Genomic DNA, 16,280 nt, shown 5'->3' on the forward strand with positions numbered 1-16,280 from the left:
TGGTTTTCAAAATTCTCCTGGTATTTTTCTCTTATGTTCTGGAATTTCTCACAATTTAGCAGGAAGTGCATCTCTGTCTCAACCTCACCTGCCGTACAGGGACCACATAGTCTTTGCTGTTTTGTGTAGCCAAGATTTTGTGTGTCTGCCCTTTTCAATGGTTAGACTGCGGTCAGTGAGCCTGTACTTGGTAAGGATGTGTCTCTGCTGACTGTCTCTGACAGTGGACAGACAGTCAGCCAGTTTGTCTTCTCTTTTTAGGGCCCCATAACATTCTCGTTTGTGTTGTCATTTGGTTTCTATGTCCCAATGTTGCAGATATGAATGTTTGCATTGTGTAATGATGTGGTTTACTCTAATCTGTGGTTGGTTAGCAGTGCTGGTCTGAAACTAAATCTGTGTTAGTGGTTACGGGGTTAGCTAGTTTCACGGCCAGCTGACTGAGGGGACTCTTTCTTCGCTGTTGGATTTGGACTGCTTTAAATTGCAATGTGTTTCGTGGGGACTTGATTTAAGGTGCATCCAGAATTTAAGTGATCTTTTTTGGATATTTATTATCAATGGGAAACAGCTTAATTCTGCCCTGCATGCATTTGTGAGTGTTTTGTTCTTGACAGAATTCTGCATGCAGGGCTTCTATTAGATGTTTGTCCCATCTAGTGTAGTCTTGCTGACTGAGTGGACCCCAAACTTCACTTCCATGTCCTGCAGTGGGCAGGATGACTCTGTCAAAGATTTTGGACCAGATTTTAATTGGGATATCTGTTTTACAGAATTTTCTTTATATTGTACAGAAAGTTCTTCAGGCTTTCTCTTTAAGTGCATTCACTGCCAGACCAAAGCATCCCAAGGCACTGACCCTCCATCCCAGGTCATCATAACTTAACGTGTGCTCTAGGGCGGTGTTACCTAGAGTAAATAGGTGTCTACTTTTCCTGACACCTGGGCTTCTTCTGGATGATCACAATTTTTGTCTTTTTTAAGTTTACTGCCAGGGCCCAGGTCTGACACTATTTCCCTAGCAGATCCAGATGCTGCTATAGACCCTGTTCTGTGGGTGACAGCAGCACCAGGTCATCTGTATAGAGCAAGAATTTAACTTCCGTGTTGTTTAGGGTGAGGCCAGCAGCTGCAGATTGTTCCAGCAACACCGCTAACTCATTGATGTCGATATTGAACAGGGTTGGACTCAAACTGCAGCTTTGTCTCACCCCTCGCCCTTGAGTGAAGTATTCTGTTGTTTTGTCCCCAAGTTTTACGCCGCACTTATTTTCCAAATATATATATTTGATTATTAAAGTCAAAGTATCTTTATTGTCCCTGGCAGGGAAATTAGTTTGCAGCCAGTATAAAACCTCTCACACAAAGACAAAACATACAAACACCAAGGCAGAATTGACAACAGGACATAGCGGGCAAGGAGAACCAATGTAGTTCAAATATAAACTATACAGACCAAGGAAACAAGTGAACTACAGACAACAGATGCATACTATCTGCTATTTAACAATTGGATGGCAATGAGGACAAAGGAAGCCTTGCATTTCTTAGTCCCAATACAGGGCATCCTCAACCGACAACCGGAAGGTAAAAGCTATAATTCTGGCCGAAGAGGGTGACCTTGGCACTCCAGAAGGAAAGTAGCCTTTCTGAACACCCTCCTGTAAAAAAGGTCAGTAAGCTGGGCTTGACTTCTCCCTGAAATCTTGCTAGCCCATTTGATGAGTCTATCAAGCTGTTTTTTTTGGCAAGAGTCAAGTTACCAAACCAAGCATGTGTCAGACACTTAACCCCCGACACCACTTTGGATGATTTTATAATATAAGCCATCGTGCCAGATAGAATCAAATGCTTTCTTAAAATCAATGAAGCATGCAAATATCTTTCCTTTATTTTTTTGGTGAATTTGTTGATTAATTAGGGTGTGTAGAGTGTAGATGATTAATTAGGGTGTGTAGAGTGTAGATGATTAATTAGGGTGTGTAGAGTGTAGATGATTAATTAGGGTGTGTAGAGCGTAGATGATTAATTAGGTTGTGTAGAGTGTAGATGATTAATTAGGGTGTGTAGAGTGTAGATTAATTAGGGTGTGTAGAGTGTAGATGATTAATTAGGGTGTGTAGAGTGTAGAGGATTAATTAGGGTGTGTAGGGTGTAGATGATTAATTAGGGTGTGTAGGGTGTAGATGATTAATTAGGGTGTGTAGAGTGTAGATGATTAATTAGGGTGTGTAGAGTGTAGATGATTAATTAGGGTGTGTAGAGTGTAGATGATTAATTAGGGTGTGTAGAGTGTAGATGTCATCTGGTACTGCGGTGATTTGGTAGAAAGCGAATCTGACTCTTGCTCAAGGCACTGTGTTGGGTATGGAAGGCCTGTATTAATGATACAGCAGAAGACCTTCCCCAGGTTACTGCTCACACAGAAGCCTCGGCAGTTATTGGGGTCAGATTTATCTCCACTCTTGTATATTGGGGGTATAAGCCCCCTATTCCAGGTGTCAGGAAGGCAGCCAGCTTGTAGAACCAGGTTGAAGAGTTTAAGCAGGGCCTTCTGCTGCTCAGGAGAGCTGTGTTTGAGCATTTCAGTCCTGATGCTGTCAGGGCCACAGGATTTTTTTTGGTTTGAGACTTTGGAGTTTGTCTGTTAGTTCTTCTAGTGACATTTTGCTAGTCAGTTGTGTTCTGATTGTTTTTTTTATAGATGACTCCAGTATTTCCAGCTTTGCTTTTATATGTTTTTGTTCAAATGAGAGGTCTTCTGGCAGTATTTCTTTATATACACTACCGTTCAAAAGTTTGGGATCACCCAAACAATTTTGTGTTTTCCATGAAAAGTCACACTTATTCACCACCATATGTTGTGAAATGAATAGAAAATAGAGTCAAGACATTGACAAGGTTAGAAATAATGATTTGTATTTGAAATAAGATTTTTTTTACATCAAACTTTGCTTTCGTCAAAGAATCCTCCATTTGCAGCAATTACAGCATTGCAGACCTTTGGCATTCTAGCTGTTAATTTGTTGAGGTAATCTGGAGAAATTGCACCCCACGCTTCCAGAAGCAGCTCCCACAAGTTGGATTGGTTGGATGGGCACTTCTTTGAGCAGATTGAGTTTCTGGAGCATCACATTTGTGGGGTCAATTAAACGCTCAAAATGGCCAGAAAAAGAGAACTTTCATCTGAAACTCGACAGTCTATTCTTGTTCTTAGAAATGAAGGCTATTCCATGCGAGAAATTGCTAAGAAATTGAAGATTTCCTACACCGGTGTGTACTACTCCCTTCAGAGGACAGCACAAACAGGCTCTAACCAGAGTAGAAAAAGAAGTGGGAGGCCGCGTTGCACAACTGAGCAAGAAGATAAGTACATTAGAGTCTCTAGTTTGAGAAACAGACGCCTCACAGGTCCCCAACTGGCATCTTCATTAAATAGTACCTGTTAGAGCCTGTTTGTGCTGTCCTCTGAAGGGAGTAGTACACACCGGTGTAGGAAATCTTCAATTTCTTAGCAATTTCTCGCATGGAATAGCCTTCATTTCTAAGAACAAGAATAGACTGTCGAGTTTCAGATGAAAGTTCTCTTTTTCTGGCCATTTTGAGCGTTTAATTGACCCCACAAATGTGATGCTCCAGAAACTCAATCTGCTCAAAGAAGTGCCCATCCAACCAATCCAACTTGTGGGAGCTGCTTCTGGAAGCGTGGGGTGCAATTTCTCCAGATTACCTCAACAAATTAACAGCTAGAATGCCAAAGATCTGCAATGCTGTAATTGCTGCAAATGGAGGATTCTTTGACGAAAGCAAAGTTTGATGTAAAAAAAATCTTATTTCAAATACAAATCATTATTTCTAACCTTGTCAATGTCTTGACTCTATTTTCTATTCATTTCACAACATATGGTGGTGAATAAGTGTGACTTTTCATGGAAAACACAAAATTGTTTGGGTGATCCCAAACTTTTGAACGGTAGTGTAGGTTTTCAAAATATTTTTCCAGACGTCTCCATTTTGAATGGCTAGTTCCTGGGATTGTTTAGAATTCAAATTGTTCCATTTTTCCAGAACTGATTTTCAATTAAAGACTCTTCAGTGTCTCGGAGAGTTTTGTTGTAGTGATTTTGCGCTTTCCATTTTAACGTTTGTTTATATTCTTTGAGTATCTCACAGTATTTTTGTCTTAATTCAGTTTTCTGTGGTTGATGGTGTTTTAGATTAGATATTTGTAGTTTCTTTCTTACATTTCTGCAGTCTCCATCAAACCCTTTCTCTTTCTGAGGTCCCCGATTCTGCCCATTGTGGACTTCTCTCAGGTTAGCCTTGATGGCTGACCTATTAAATATTTCATTAATTTGCTCTCTCTCTCTCTCTCTCTCTCTCTCTCTCTCTCTCTCTCTCTCTCTCTCTCTCTCTCTCTCTCTCTCTCTCTCTCTCTCTCTCTCTCTCTCTCTCTCTCTCTCTCTCTCTCTCTCTGTCCCTCTGTCTCTCTTTCTGCCTCTGTCTGTCTCTCTGTCTCTCTCTCTCTCTGTCCCTCTGTCTCTCTTTCTGCCTCTGTCTGTCTCTCTGTCTCTCTCTCTCTCTGTTTCTCTGTCTCTCACATACAACTCAAGCATATGATAGTCATGTCATACAAATCCTGTCGACCATCACTGTCCCTGGTAATAAAATTGACTGTGTGTGTGTGTGTTTCTCCAGGTTGTTGACATCCACAGTGTTCTGGCTCCTCTCCTGGGTGACTCCTATGAGACAGAGTGTGTGACAGATGATCAGGTCAGTTCTCTGTCTCTGTCTGTCTGTCTGTCTGTCTCTCTCTCAATTCAATTCAATGATGCTTTATTGACATGACCGCATTAATTACAATGTTGCCAAAGCAGGTGACAGAAAAACAGGTCAACAGAGTAGCAAACAAAAAAAAGGAAAAAGAAACAGATAGATCTGGCAGAAACATTAAATAGCACTTGAACAGCAACTGACAGTAATTGACAGTGTTTTAGTCACTCACTGATCCTTAGGCTACGGCATTCTGACACCTATTGTGCCGCAACGTGTGACCTTTGACCCTCTGCTAAAATAAGTGGCCATTGTTCTTTCTCATCCAGGAGTAGAAAAATTGGAATCTGGTTTTCAGATGTCTCCTAGTATTTTTCTCTTATGTTCTGGAATTTCTCACAATTTAGCAGGAAGTGCATCTCTGTCTCCACCTCACCTGCCGTACAGTGACCACATAGTCTTTGCTCTTTTGGTAGCCAAGATGTTGTGTGTGTCTGCCGTTGTCAGTGGCTAGACTGTGGTCAGTGAGCCTGTACTTGGTAAGGATGTGTCTCTGCTGACTGTCTCTGACAGTGGACAGACAGTCAGCCAGTTTGTCCTCTCTTTTTAGGGCCTGATAACATTCTGATTTGTGTTGTAATTTGGTTTCTATGTCCCAGTGTTCCACATATGAGTTGTTGCATTGTGTGATGATGTGGTTTACTCTAGTCTGTGGTTGGTTAGCAGTGCTGGTCTGAAACTAAATCTGTGTCAGTGGTTACGGGGTCAGCTAGTTTTACAACCAGCTGACTGAGGGGACTCTTTGTTAGCTCCTGGATCTGGACTGTTGTAAACTGCAGTGTGTGGTGGGGACTTGATTTAAGGTGCATCCAGAATGTACTAAGTGATCTGTTTTGGATATTTATTATCAATGTGAAACGGCCTCATTCTGCCCTGCATGCATTTGTTGGTGTTTTCCTTTGTACATTTAACAATGTTTGACAGCCTTCTGCATGCAGGGCTTCTATTGGATGTTTGTCCCATCTAGTGTAGTCTTGCTGACTGAGTGGACCCCATACTTCACTTCCATATACTGCAATGGGCAGGATGACACTGTCAAAGATTGTGGACCAGATTTTAATTGGGATGTCTGTTTTATAGAATTTTCTTTGTATTGCATAGAAAGCTGTTCGGGCTTTCTCTTTAAGGGCATTCACTGCCAAAGCGTCCCGAGGCACTGACCCTCAGTCCCAGGTCATCATAGTAAATGGGTGTCTGCTTTTCCTGACACCTGGGCTTCTTCTGGAAGATCATCATTTTTGTCTTTTTTAAATTTACTCCCAGGTCTGACACTATTTCCCTAGCAGATCCAGATGCTGCTGTAGACCCTGCTCTGTGGGTGACAGCAGCACCAGGTCATCTGCATAGAGCAAGAATTTAACTTCTGTGTTGTTTAGGGTGAGGCCAGGAGCTGCAGATTGTTCCAGTAACACCGCTAACTCATTGATGTCGATATTGAACAGGGTTGGACTCAAACTGCAGCCTTGTCTCACCCCTCGCCCTCGAGTGAAGTATTGTTTTTTTTTTTTTGTGTGGATATTTTCCTCCCTTTTTCTCCCCAATTGTACCTGGCCAATTACCCCACTCTTTCGAGCCGTCCTGGTCGCTGCTCCACCCCCTCTGCCGATCCGGTGAGGGCTGCAGACTACCACAAGTCTCCTCCGATACATGTGGAGTTGCCAGCCGCTTGTTTTCACCTGATAGTGAGGAGTTTCGCCAGGGGGACGTAGCACGTGGGAGAATCACACTGTTCCCCCCAGTTCCCCCTACCCCCTGAACAGGTGTCCCGACCGACCAGCGGAGGCGCTAGTGCAGCAACCAGGACACATACCCACATCCGGCTTCCCTCCCGCAGACATAGCCAATTGTGTCTGTAGAGATGCCTAACCAAGCACTTATTTTCCAGATATATAGATTTGATTATGTCAAACATTTCACCCCCTATGCCACTTTGGAGGATTTTATAATAGAAGCCATCGTGCCAGATAGAATCAAATGCTTTCTTAAAATCAATGAAGCATGCAAATATTTTTCCTTTATTTTTTTGGTGAACATGTTGATTAATTAGGGTGTGTAGGGTGTAGATGTGATCTGTAGTGCGGTGATTTGGTAGAAAGCCAATCTGACTCTTGCTCGAGACACTGCGTTCGGAAAGAAAGGCCTGTATTTAGGCGTTAAGAATACAGCAGAAAACCCTCCCCAGGTTACTGCTCACACAGATGCCTCAGTAGTTATTGGGGTCAAATTTATCTCCACTCTTGTATATTGGGGATGTCTGTCTCTGTCGCTGTCTCTCTCTCTCAGTTTCAATCCAATGATGCTTTATTGGCATGACTGTATTCATTACAGTGTTGCCAAATAGGTGACTGTGAAATAGGTTAATAGCGTATTAAACCAATAAGTAAATAAATAAACGGGAAAAGGAATAGGTAGAACTGGTAGAAATATAGAGTAATATTTGAACAGTTATTGGAACAGTAATTGACTGTGTTTTGGTCACTCACTGGCCCTTGTACCGCAAAGTGTGACCTTTGGCCTTCTCCTAAAATAAGTGGCCATTGCTCTTTCTCATCCAGGAGTAGAACGTTTGGAACCTAGTCTTCAAATTTCTCCTGGTATTGTTTCTCTTATGTTCTGGAATTTCTCTCAATTTAGGAGGAAGTGCATCTCTGTCTCCACCTCACCTGCCGTACAGTGACTGCATATTCTTTGCTCTTTTGGTAGCCAAGATGTTTTGTGTCCGCCCTCTGTCTCTCTCTGTGGGTTTAAGGGTGACTTCATTAAACATGAATGGGGGTAGAGACAGCTCTTTTCTGTGCTTTTAAGATAACTCCGCTTCGACTGCTTCGGTATTTAAAAATGCGCGCATTGATGACGCAGTGACATGTTTCTCTGACCAATCAGGTCTGCATTGATTTTGGTACCCGGTCCAGTTTTTTTTGGAACCTTGACAAAGGTGGTACCAGAAAAGTGGTAACAGTTACCAAAATGCCGGTACTTTCCAGTAATGGAAAACGAAAAAAGGGCGAGTCGAGTTGAGCCGGTACCGTGTAGTGGAAAAGGGGCATAAGAAAGACAATTTTCTTTCCCTTACTAGATGGTGGGAGGTAGGAAAGGCCCAAATGAGTGTTTTGCCAGCAATACACATATAACTCCATAGCCAACATTGAGAGGGCTGTACAGGAGTTAGAAGAAGAGATAAGAGACCTGGAAGATGTTTCTGACTCCCATCTTGATCAGCTGAATAATGATCTCCTACACTGTAAAAGACAGCAGCTGAACTCCTTCCTGTGAGAGAGCGCTACAGGAGCTTCAGGGCCTGGATATACTCCAGAGCGGACACGTACGCGGCAGCTGCGGACTCTGCGAACGTGTAGTACTTCTGTTTGTACTACCTACCGGAGTCCGCTTGGAGTACGCGTTTCACACATGTGCAGTAGATCGGCGTTGCGTATTTCCGGGCACAAGGGCGACATACATGCAAGAAGAAGAGCTGCTTTGTTCGTTGTATTTAGCACAACTGGAGAAAAAAGAAAACCTTCTCTCCCCAAAGTCTTTGCAATTTTCTTCCATGAATTTGTGCACATATTTGCAGTGTTTTAATGACGAATTACAAAGATGAGGGTAACAGTGGACCTCTTCACACAGCCTCTGCTCAAAGTCGGCGTCCATTTTTGTTTACCAGCACATGCGCAGTTGCACCCTTGTCTGTGCCGGACGCAAAAAAATTGGGAGGTATGTGGATGGCCGTGCAGACCCTACATGTACACCCTCTGATAACGAAATTTACGTCACGCGGACCCTTGCGTGCTTGCGGACGTGGAAAGTATAACTTGCACTTTAGTCCAAGCATGCTTCACCGGACTCCAAGACATGGATACACCAACCACTTCTTCAATTTAGAGAAGTCAGTGGTATGGGGAAAACAAGCGGCGTGTCTTCGTCTCCCTGATGGAAAGGTGACCGTAGATTCCGTTGAGATGAGGAAACATGCAGTGGACTTCTACACGGACTTGTTCAGGGCAGAGGGCTGTGATGTGGACTCTGCTGCGGAGCTTCTACAGGACCTTCCTCAGCTGAGTCCCAAAGAACAGGATACGTTGAGCTTGGACATGACTCTGGATGAACCGGCTGCTATGGTGTCGGGCAAGGCTCCAGGAATGCAAGGCCTCCCATCCGACTTTTTTAAACACTTCTGGAGTGTTGTGGGACAGGATCTTCTGGACATTTTTACAGTGTGCTTTTAAAAAAGAGACACTCCCAGTTTCCTGTAGGCATGCAGTTCTCTCTCTGCTGCCTGAGAGGGGAGATGTAGCCCTTTCTAAGCACTGGAGACCTGGAGCTCTTTAGTGTACAGACTGTAAAATCCTCTCCAAAGTTTTATCCAACAGACTGAACATGCTTATGAACTGTTGAGTGGTGCGGGTCAATCTTATCGTGTTCCACTCAGATATATGATAGATAACTTGTTTTTAATGAGAGATGTGTTAGGTAAATGTAAATTGTATAATATAAATTGTGTGTGTGTACGTGTACTTTGATTGAGCCACAGTAATGATGCCTGAGTTTTTGTTTTTTTAGCTTACCAGTTTAATGTTGTCATGATGGGAATGGTGGAACTTTATACCGTGATGTAAATAAACATTATTTCAAAAGTCAAAGTCTCTCTCGCTCTCTGTCTCTCTCTCTCTCTCTGTCTCTCTCTCTCTCTCAAATTCAATTCAAAAGTGTTTTATTGGCATGACAAATGGGCACTTGTATTGCCAAAGCAGTCATTACAAACAACAAGAAATCAGAACATATACCCAACATGTACTTATACAGAGACAGATACAAGGAATCAGAACATATACAGGTGCAGTATCAAAACCAGATTGGTAATCAGTTACCAGTAGTACTTATTAATCATGTATTATCTAACTATTGTTATTATTGTTATTATTAATTTAATTATATTTAAAGCAGCAGGATAGTAGGATAAATATTATTATTATTAATTTTATTTAAAGCAGCAGGATAGTAGGATAAATATTATTATTATTATTAATTTTATTTAAAGCAGTAGGATAGTTAAGACGACTGTATCTGTGTGCGTGCATGTGCATTTATGAGTCTCTGGGCTTGAGTGTGTGTCTGTGTGTGTGCATGTGTGCGGTCTTGGGCTTCTTTGTGTAAAAAGTAGGAAATATGTGTGTGAATATGTGTCTTATTCAGTGTCCCTCACATGGTGGCAAGTGAGAACATATTGTGCAGCTATAGCACAGCTATAGTACAGTATAGTGTAGTATTGTATAGTACAGCTCTCTTTGTCTTCACCCAATACTAAGTAGGGTAGTTTACCGTGGTTTGGTAGAGCATCGGATTTGGGGTGTTTTTCTTCAAATTTTGGGAAGAAGCAATCACGGATTGATTGGAATGTTTTCCAAGCTGTTAAAAAGTGCAGCTCTGTCTCAACTATGTTGTCCGTGCACTGCTGACACAGACGTTTTTTTTGTGTCTGCCAGTTTCTATTGCTAAGTGGTCCTCACGGAGTCTGTATTTCGTCAGTTAGGTAATCTGCTAATCCAGGGGTTCTCCTGGCTCAGAGTGGGCCTTTGGGGGACGACTACGCACGACAGTAAGCATGATCGGTCCACGTCACGACTATGCACAACAGTAAAGTCAGTGAGTCTGTGTTGCCTTATTTGACAGAAATCTATGCATTCCTGTTATTTCTTACCTGTCGATAAACAAAAATGCCTATTACGCTTGAGTAAATGAAACTCCAATTAACAAACTGGTTGAAAAAAATCCTTTTATTACAACATTGTAAGGGGGAGAGGGGACTTTGGTTGGGGGAGTGGGGTTTGAGGAGAGGGGTTGAAGGAGAGGAGTGGGGTTGAGGGAGTGGGAGTGAGGGAGAGGAGTGGGGGTGAAGCGAGTGGGGTTGAGGGAGAGGGGAGTGGGGTTGAGGGACAGGTGTGGGGTTGAGGGAGAGGGGAGCGAGGTTGAGGGTGAAGCGAGTGGAGTTGAGGGAGAGGAGAGGGGTTGAGGGACAAGGGTGTGAGGTTGAGGGACATGGGAGTGGGGTTGAGGGAGCGGGAGTGAGGGTGAGGGAGAGGGGACACAACGTTTATTGACAGATACAGTGGTGCTTGAAAGTTTGTGAGCCCTTTAGAATTGTCTATATTTCTGCATAAATATGGCTGAAAACAGCATCAGGTTTTCATACAAGATAAAGAGAACCCAGTTGACCTTTCGCAAAGTACCGCCCCAGAACAGTGCTTGTCCAATCCTACCTTAGCAACGGTCCGTCAAGCTTTCAGACACACAGCAAAATGCTGAAACGGTGTGCCTATGGGATCTGCAGATCGGATCCTAGATATGTGAAAAGTTTGGAGGGGTGTAATTTCCTTCCCCTTCCCCAAACCCAGAACGCAAGAAGCGCAATGTGGGCAATAGATCTGGCAGTATAGCAGACCCCATGGCCAGCTTAATCCATCCAGAATCAACACAAATACCTGTCTGCTCCAAGCTAAGCTTGCTACTAGCTATTATTGCTAGCTAATACAGCTAACGTATCATTACTGCTACTTTCACCCACACAATGCGCTGATTTCTCCCTTCATGTTTTGGTGTTTTCCGGCTACTTCCTGGATAGTTCTGAAATGCTTGACGGGCATAGCAACAGTAACTAAGGGGGGCGGGACTTTGCGAAAGGTCAATTAAACAAATGAGACAAACATATTGTAGTAATTCAGGGGGCAGCCCGGGAACCGCCGCAGCCGGTACGCGAACCTGGGTCTCCCGCATCTCGGGTGACCAGTCGACTGAAGGGTTCAACCTGTCAGCCAAGGGCTAGCGAGTCTATTTATCCGTGCACGTTACAACATTAAATAACCTCCGGCTGTACGGGGTGCCCGAGGGCACTGAAGGAGACTCGATGATTAAGTCTGTGGAAATTCTAATGACTACGGAGCTCCCCTGACATGAATCTTTGACGATATGCCCCTGCAAATTCAACGCGCTCATAGAGCCCTAACACAGAAGCCAGGACCAGATACTCCTCCAAGGTCCATCATTATAAAGTGCAATATAAAGTAAGACAATTTACAAATACTGAAATTACCAGTTCAGCAGATTAGCAATATGGTATATGTTGGACTTATCTAGGGGATATGGAATGTACATGCAGGTCGGTCATTCCGCCACTAGGGAGGGTGATCCATTTGGGGGGGGGGGCATTATCCAAACCTTCCAAAAGGGACTTTAGGGACGAGGGTCCCTTTATTCTGGGAAGTTTCTTCAGCTGTTCTAACGTTATTGAGTGTGTGTTATGGTGTTAAAAGTAGGGGAGATCTGTTTTTGTTTTTCCCTTCAGTGTGAGACATCTGCATGTGTGGAGGATACCACCTCTTACCATATACTAGCACACAGAACAGACTTCGAGTTTAGGCATCACGTGGCTAGTGTCATTTCTCTAAATGTTAATGGGCTGCTCGGCCCAGTCAAACGGACCAAAATTCTTACAAAATTAAAAAGAGAAAGCGTGGATATTGCATCCCTGCAGAAAACCCACATGACAGGGATAGAAGATGGAAAAACTCAAAAGACAAGGCTTTATGTGTGTATTTTCCTCCTCAGACGGATCAAAACATACAAGAGGGGTAGTTGTGTTGCTCTCTGGGAGAGCGCTATATGGACATACATCTACTAACAAGGACAGAGGAGGCAGATTCACACTGATAAAGGGAAACGTTGATGGAATTTTGCTGACCTTCTACAGTCTGTATGTATACTCCCCCCCTGGGCTCGGGGTCAGATGTTTATGTAAAAGTACTGGATAGGTTCAGGTTGGACGGTTTGGAGACAAAGCAAGAGAGGCAAGACGGAGATGGTGTGGACATGTGTGGAGGAGAGATGCTGGGTATACTGGGAGAAGGATGCTGAATATGGAGCTGCCAGGGAAGAGGAGAAGAGGAAGGCCAAAGAGGAGGTTTATGGAGGTGGGGAGGGAGGACATGCAGGTGGCTGGTGTGACAGAGGAAGACGTAGAGGACGGGAAGAGATGGAAACGGATGATCCGCTGTGGCGCCCCCTACCGGGAGCAGCCGAAAGTAGTAGTAGGTAGTATGTAGACTGATGAGAAAAAAAGGAATTTAATCCATTTTGGAATAAGGCTGTAACATAACACAATGTGGGGAAAGTGAAGGGGTGTGAATACCTTCCAGATCCACTGTATTAGCTCAAGTCAAAGGGTTTTGTTGAGGTTTTTCTTTTCACCCTTAAACCTACGGCTTTGTCATCAACCCTCTGTTTTTAATAGGTTTTTTGGACTTCTCTCAGCTCTCCGCTCGTTGAAGATGTTTATGGTGGATTTGGCTCTCATTTTATGGAATATTTTCCCATAATCCACTCTCCAGCTTGCTACATTAACAGTAAGCCCTGTTCTCAGAGACAGTGAAAACATAAGTGATGAACGGACCAGCTGAGTCACTGAAGTATTTGTATGGACGATGTTTGACTTCAAGAGATTCGAGATTCTTTATTTGTTGCGTCTCATTACACAAGTACAAGAGCATAAAATTATTGTGTTTCAGCTCCTCAACACTGCAGCAACAACAGTAATTAAATAACAAAACAGAACAAAAAGGCGATAATAATAATAAATAGTGTGCAGTGTGTGTGTGTGTGTGTGTGGAGGCTCTGCATTAATAAATGTGCATATGTGTGTAGTTGTTTGTATATTTGTGTATGTTTGTGTATGCCAAGCTACATTTGTGAGTGTGTAAACTGATGAGCTGCTGAAGACCATAGGTCAGTACCAGTCAGTCCAGCACCAGGCGTAGTGTCTTTAATGTTCTTTGTTCAAAAGCCCGGTTGCTTGGTGGAAAAAGCTGTTCCAGAGCCCACTGGTCCGGGCTTTGAGGCTGTGGTACCGCTCGCCTGACGGTAGCAGCTGGAACAGCTCTTTGATAATCCTACAGGCTTTGCTGACACAGCGTCCATTGTATATGTCTTGGGTGGAGGGAAACTCACATCTACCGATGTCCTGGGCCGTCCGCACAACCCTCTACAGTGTTTTGCGCTTGTGGGCAGTACAGTTCCCATGCCAGGCGGTGAAGGTACTGGTGTGTGGAAATCAGTTGTGCAGCACATGCAAGCCATGTGTAACCATTGACAGAAATCAGGCAAATGTAGACAGTGTCAGGTTGTCATATGGGGTGGATTGAGTGACAGGCCTGACCCTGAGCCGAGGCAGTGTGTGGGTGGTGTTGAGATAAACTAGACAAGAGCCCCGATACACAACTGACGCTGCACTGGCTAGACCTGGAAACAGGTAGGCCTCATATTTCTCAAGTGTCCCTGGTATTACTGCTCATTATCATTCACTAGTAGCCTCCTGAACACTGCAAAACATGTAATACTGGTACTGACCACCAGTTTACCCTCCACACCAGTAGGGTAGTGGGTAAAAACTAAAGTGTCTGGTACTAACCACCAGTTTACCCTCCACACCAGTAGTGTAGTGGGTAAAAACTAAAGTGTCTGGTACTGACCACCGGTTTACCCTCCACACCGGTACCCACCAGACCGGTAGGGTAGTGGGTAAAAACTAAAGTGTCTGGTACTGACCACCGGTTTACCCACCACACCGGTAGGGTAGTGGGTAAAAACTAAAGTGTCTGGTACTGACCACCGGTTTACCCTCCACACGACTAGTGTAGTGGGTAAAAACTAAAGTGTCTGGTACTTACCAGCGGTTTACCCTCCACACCAGTAGGGTAGTGGGTAAAAACTAAAGTCTCTGGTACTGACCACCGGTTTACCCTCCACACCAGTAGGGTAGTGGGTAAAAACTAAAGTGTCTGGTACTGACCACCAGTTTACGTACCACACCGGTAGGGTAGTGGGTAAAAACTAAAGTGTCTGGTACTGACAACCGGTTTACCCTACCGGCACTTTAGTTTTTACCCACTACCCTACCGGTGTGGTGGGTAAACCGGTGGTCAGTACCAGAAACTTTAGTTTTTACCCACTACCCTACCGGTGTGGTGGGTAAACCGGTGGCAAGTACCAGACACTTTAGTTTTTACCCACTACCCTACCGGTGTGGTGGGCAAACCGGTGGTCAGTACCAGAGACTTTAGTTTTTACCCACTACCCTACCGGTGTGGAGGGTAAACCGGTGGTCAGTACCAGATACTTTAGTTTTTACCCACTACCCTACTGGTGTGGTGGGTAAACCGGTGGTAAGTACCAGAGACTTTAGTTTTTACCCACTACCCTACTGGTGTGGTGGGTAAACAGGTGGGTAAAAACTAAAGTGTCTGGTACTTGCCACCGGTTTACCCACCACACCGGTAGGGTAGTGGGTAAAAACTAAAGTGTCTGGTACTTACCACGGGTTTACCCAACTGACCACCGGTTTACCCTCCACACCAGTAGGGTAGTGGGTAAAAACTAAAGTCTCTGGTACTGACCACCGGTTTACCCTCCACACCAGTAGGGTAATGGGTAAAAACTAAAGTGTCTGGTACTTACCACCGGTTTACCCTCCACACCGGTAGGGTAGTGGGTAAAAACTAAAGTGTCTGGTACTGACCACCTGTTTACCCTCCACACCAGTAGGGTAGTGGGTAAAAACTAAAGTGTCTGGTACTGACCACCTGTTTACCCTCCACACCGGTAGGGTAGTGGGTAAAAACTAAAGTGTCTGGTACTGACCACCGGTTTACCCTCCACACCGGTAGTGTAGTGGGTAAAAACTAAAGTGTCTGGTACTTACCACCGGTTTACCCTCCACACCGGTAGTGTAGTGGGTAAAAACTAAAGTTTCTGGTACTTACCACCGGTTTACCCTCCACACCGGTAGTGTAGTGGGTAAAAACTAAAGTTTCTGGTACTTACCACCGGTTTACCCACCACACCGGTAGGGTAGTGGGTAAAAACTAAAGTGTCTGGTACTTGCCACCGGTTTACCCACCACACCGGTAGGGTAGTGGGTAAAAACTAAAGTGTCTGGTACTTGCCACCGGTTTACCCTCCACACCGGTAGGGTAGTGGGTAAAAACTAAAGTGTCTGGTACTTACCACCGGTTTACCCACCACACCGGTAGGGTAGTGGGTAAAAACTAAAGTGCGTGGTACTTACCACCGGTTTACCCACCACACCGGTAGGGTAGTGGGTAAAAACTAAAGTGTCTGGTACTTACCACCGGTTTACCCAACTGACCACCGGTTTACCCTCCACACCCGTAGGGTAGTGGGTAAAAACTAAAGTCTCTGGTACTTACCACCGGTTTACCCACCACACCCGTAGGGTAGTGGGTAAAAACTAAAGTCTCTGGTACTTACCACCGGTTTACCCACCACACCAGTAGGGTAGTGGGTAAAAACTAAAGTGTCTGGTACTGACTACCGGTTTACCCTCCACACCAGTAGGGTAGTGGGTAAAAACTAAAGTGTCTGGTACTGACCACCGGTTT

General features: G+C 44.2%; 1 protein-coding gene across 1 annotated transcript in view; it reads left to right on the forward strand.

Moving 5' to 3' along the window:
* Nucleotides 1–16,280, forward strand: part of rnaset2l (ribonuclease T2, like) — a 111,631-nt gene that overhangs the window by 67,639 nt on the left and 27,712 nt on the right. Inside the window, exon 8 of the mRNA XM_056283829.1 lies at nucleotides 4,699–4,773. Within this exon, the coding sequence (XP_056139804.1) occupies nucleotides 4,699–4,773 (75 nt within the window). The remainder of the gene's footprint in view (nucleotides 1–4,698; nucleotides 4,774–16,280) is intronic.

This window comes from Lampris incognitus, chromosome 7, assembly GCF_029633865.1.
Source record: "Lampris incognitus isolate fLamInc1 chromosome 7, fLamInc1.hap2, whole genome shotgun sequence".
Taxonomy (NCBI): Eukaryota; Metazoa; Chordata; class Actinopteri; order Lampriformes; family Lampridae; genus Lampris; species Lampris incognitus.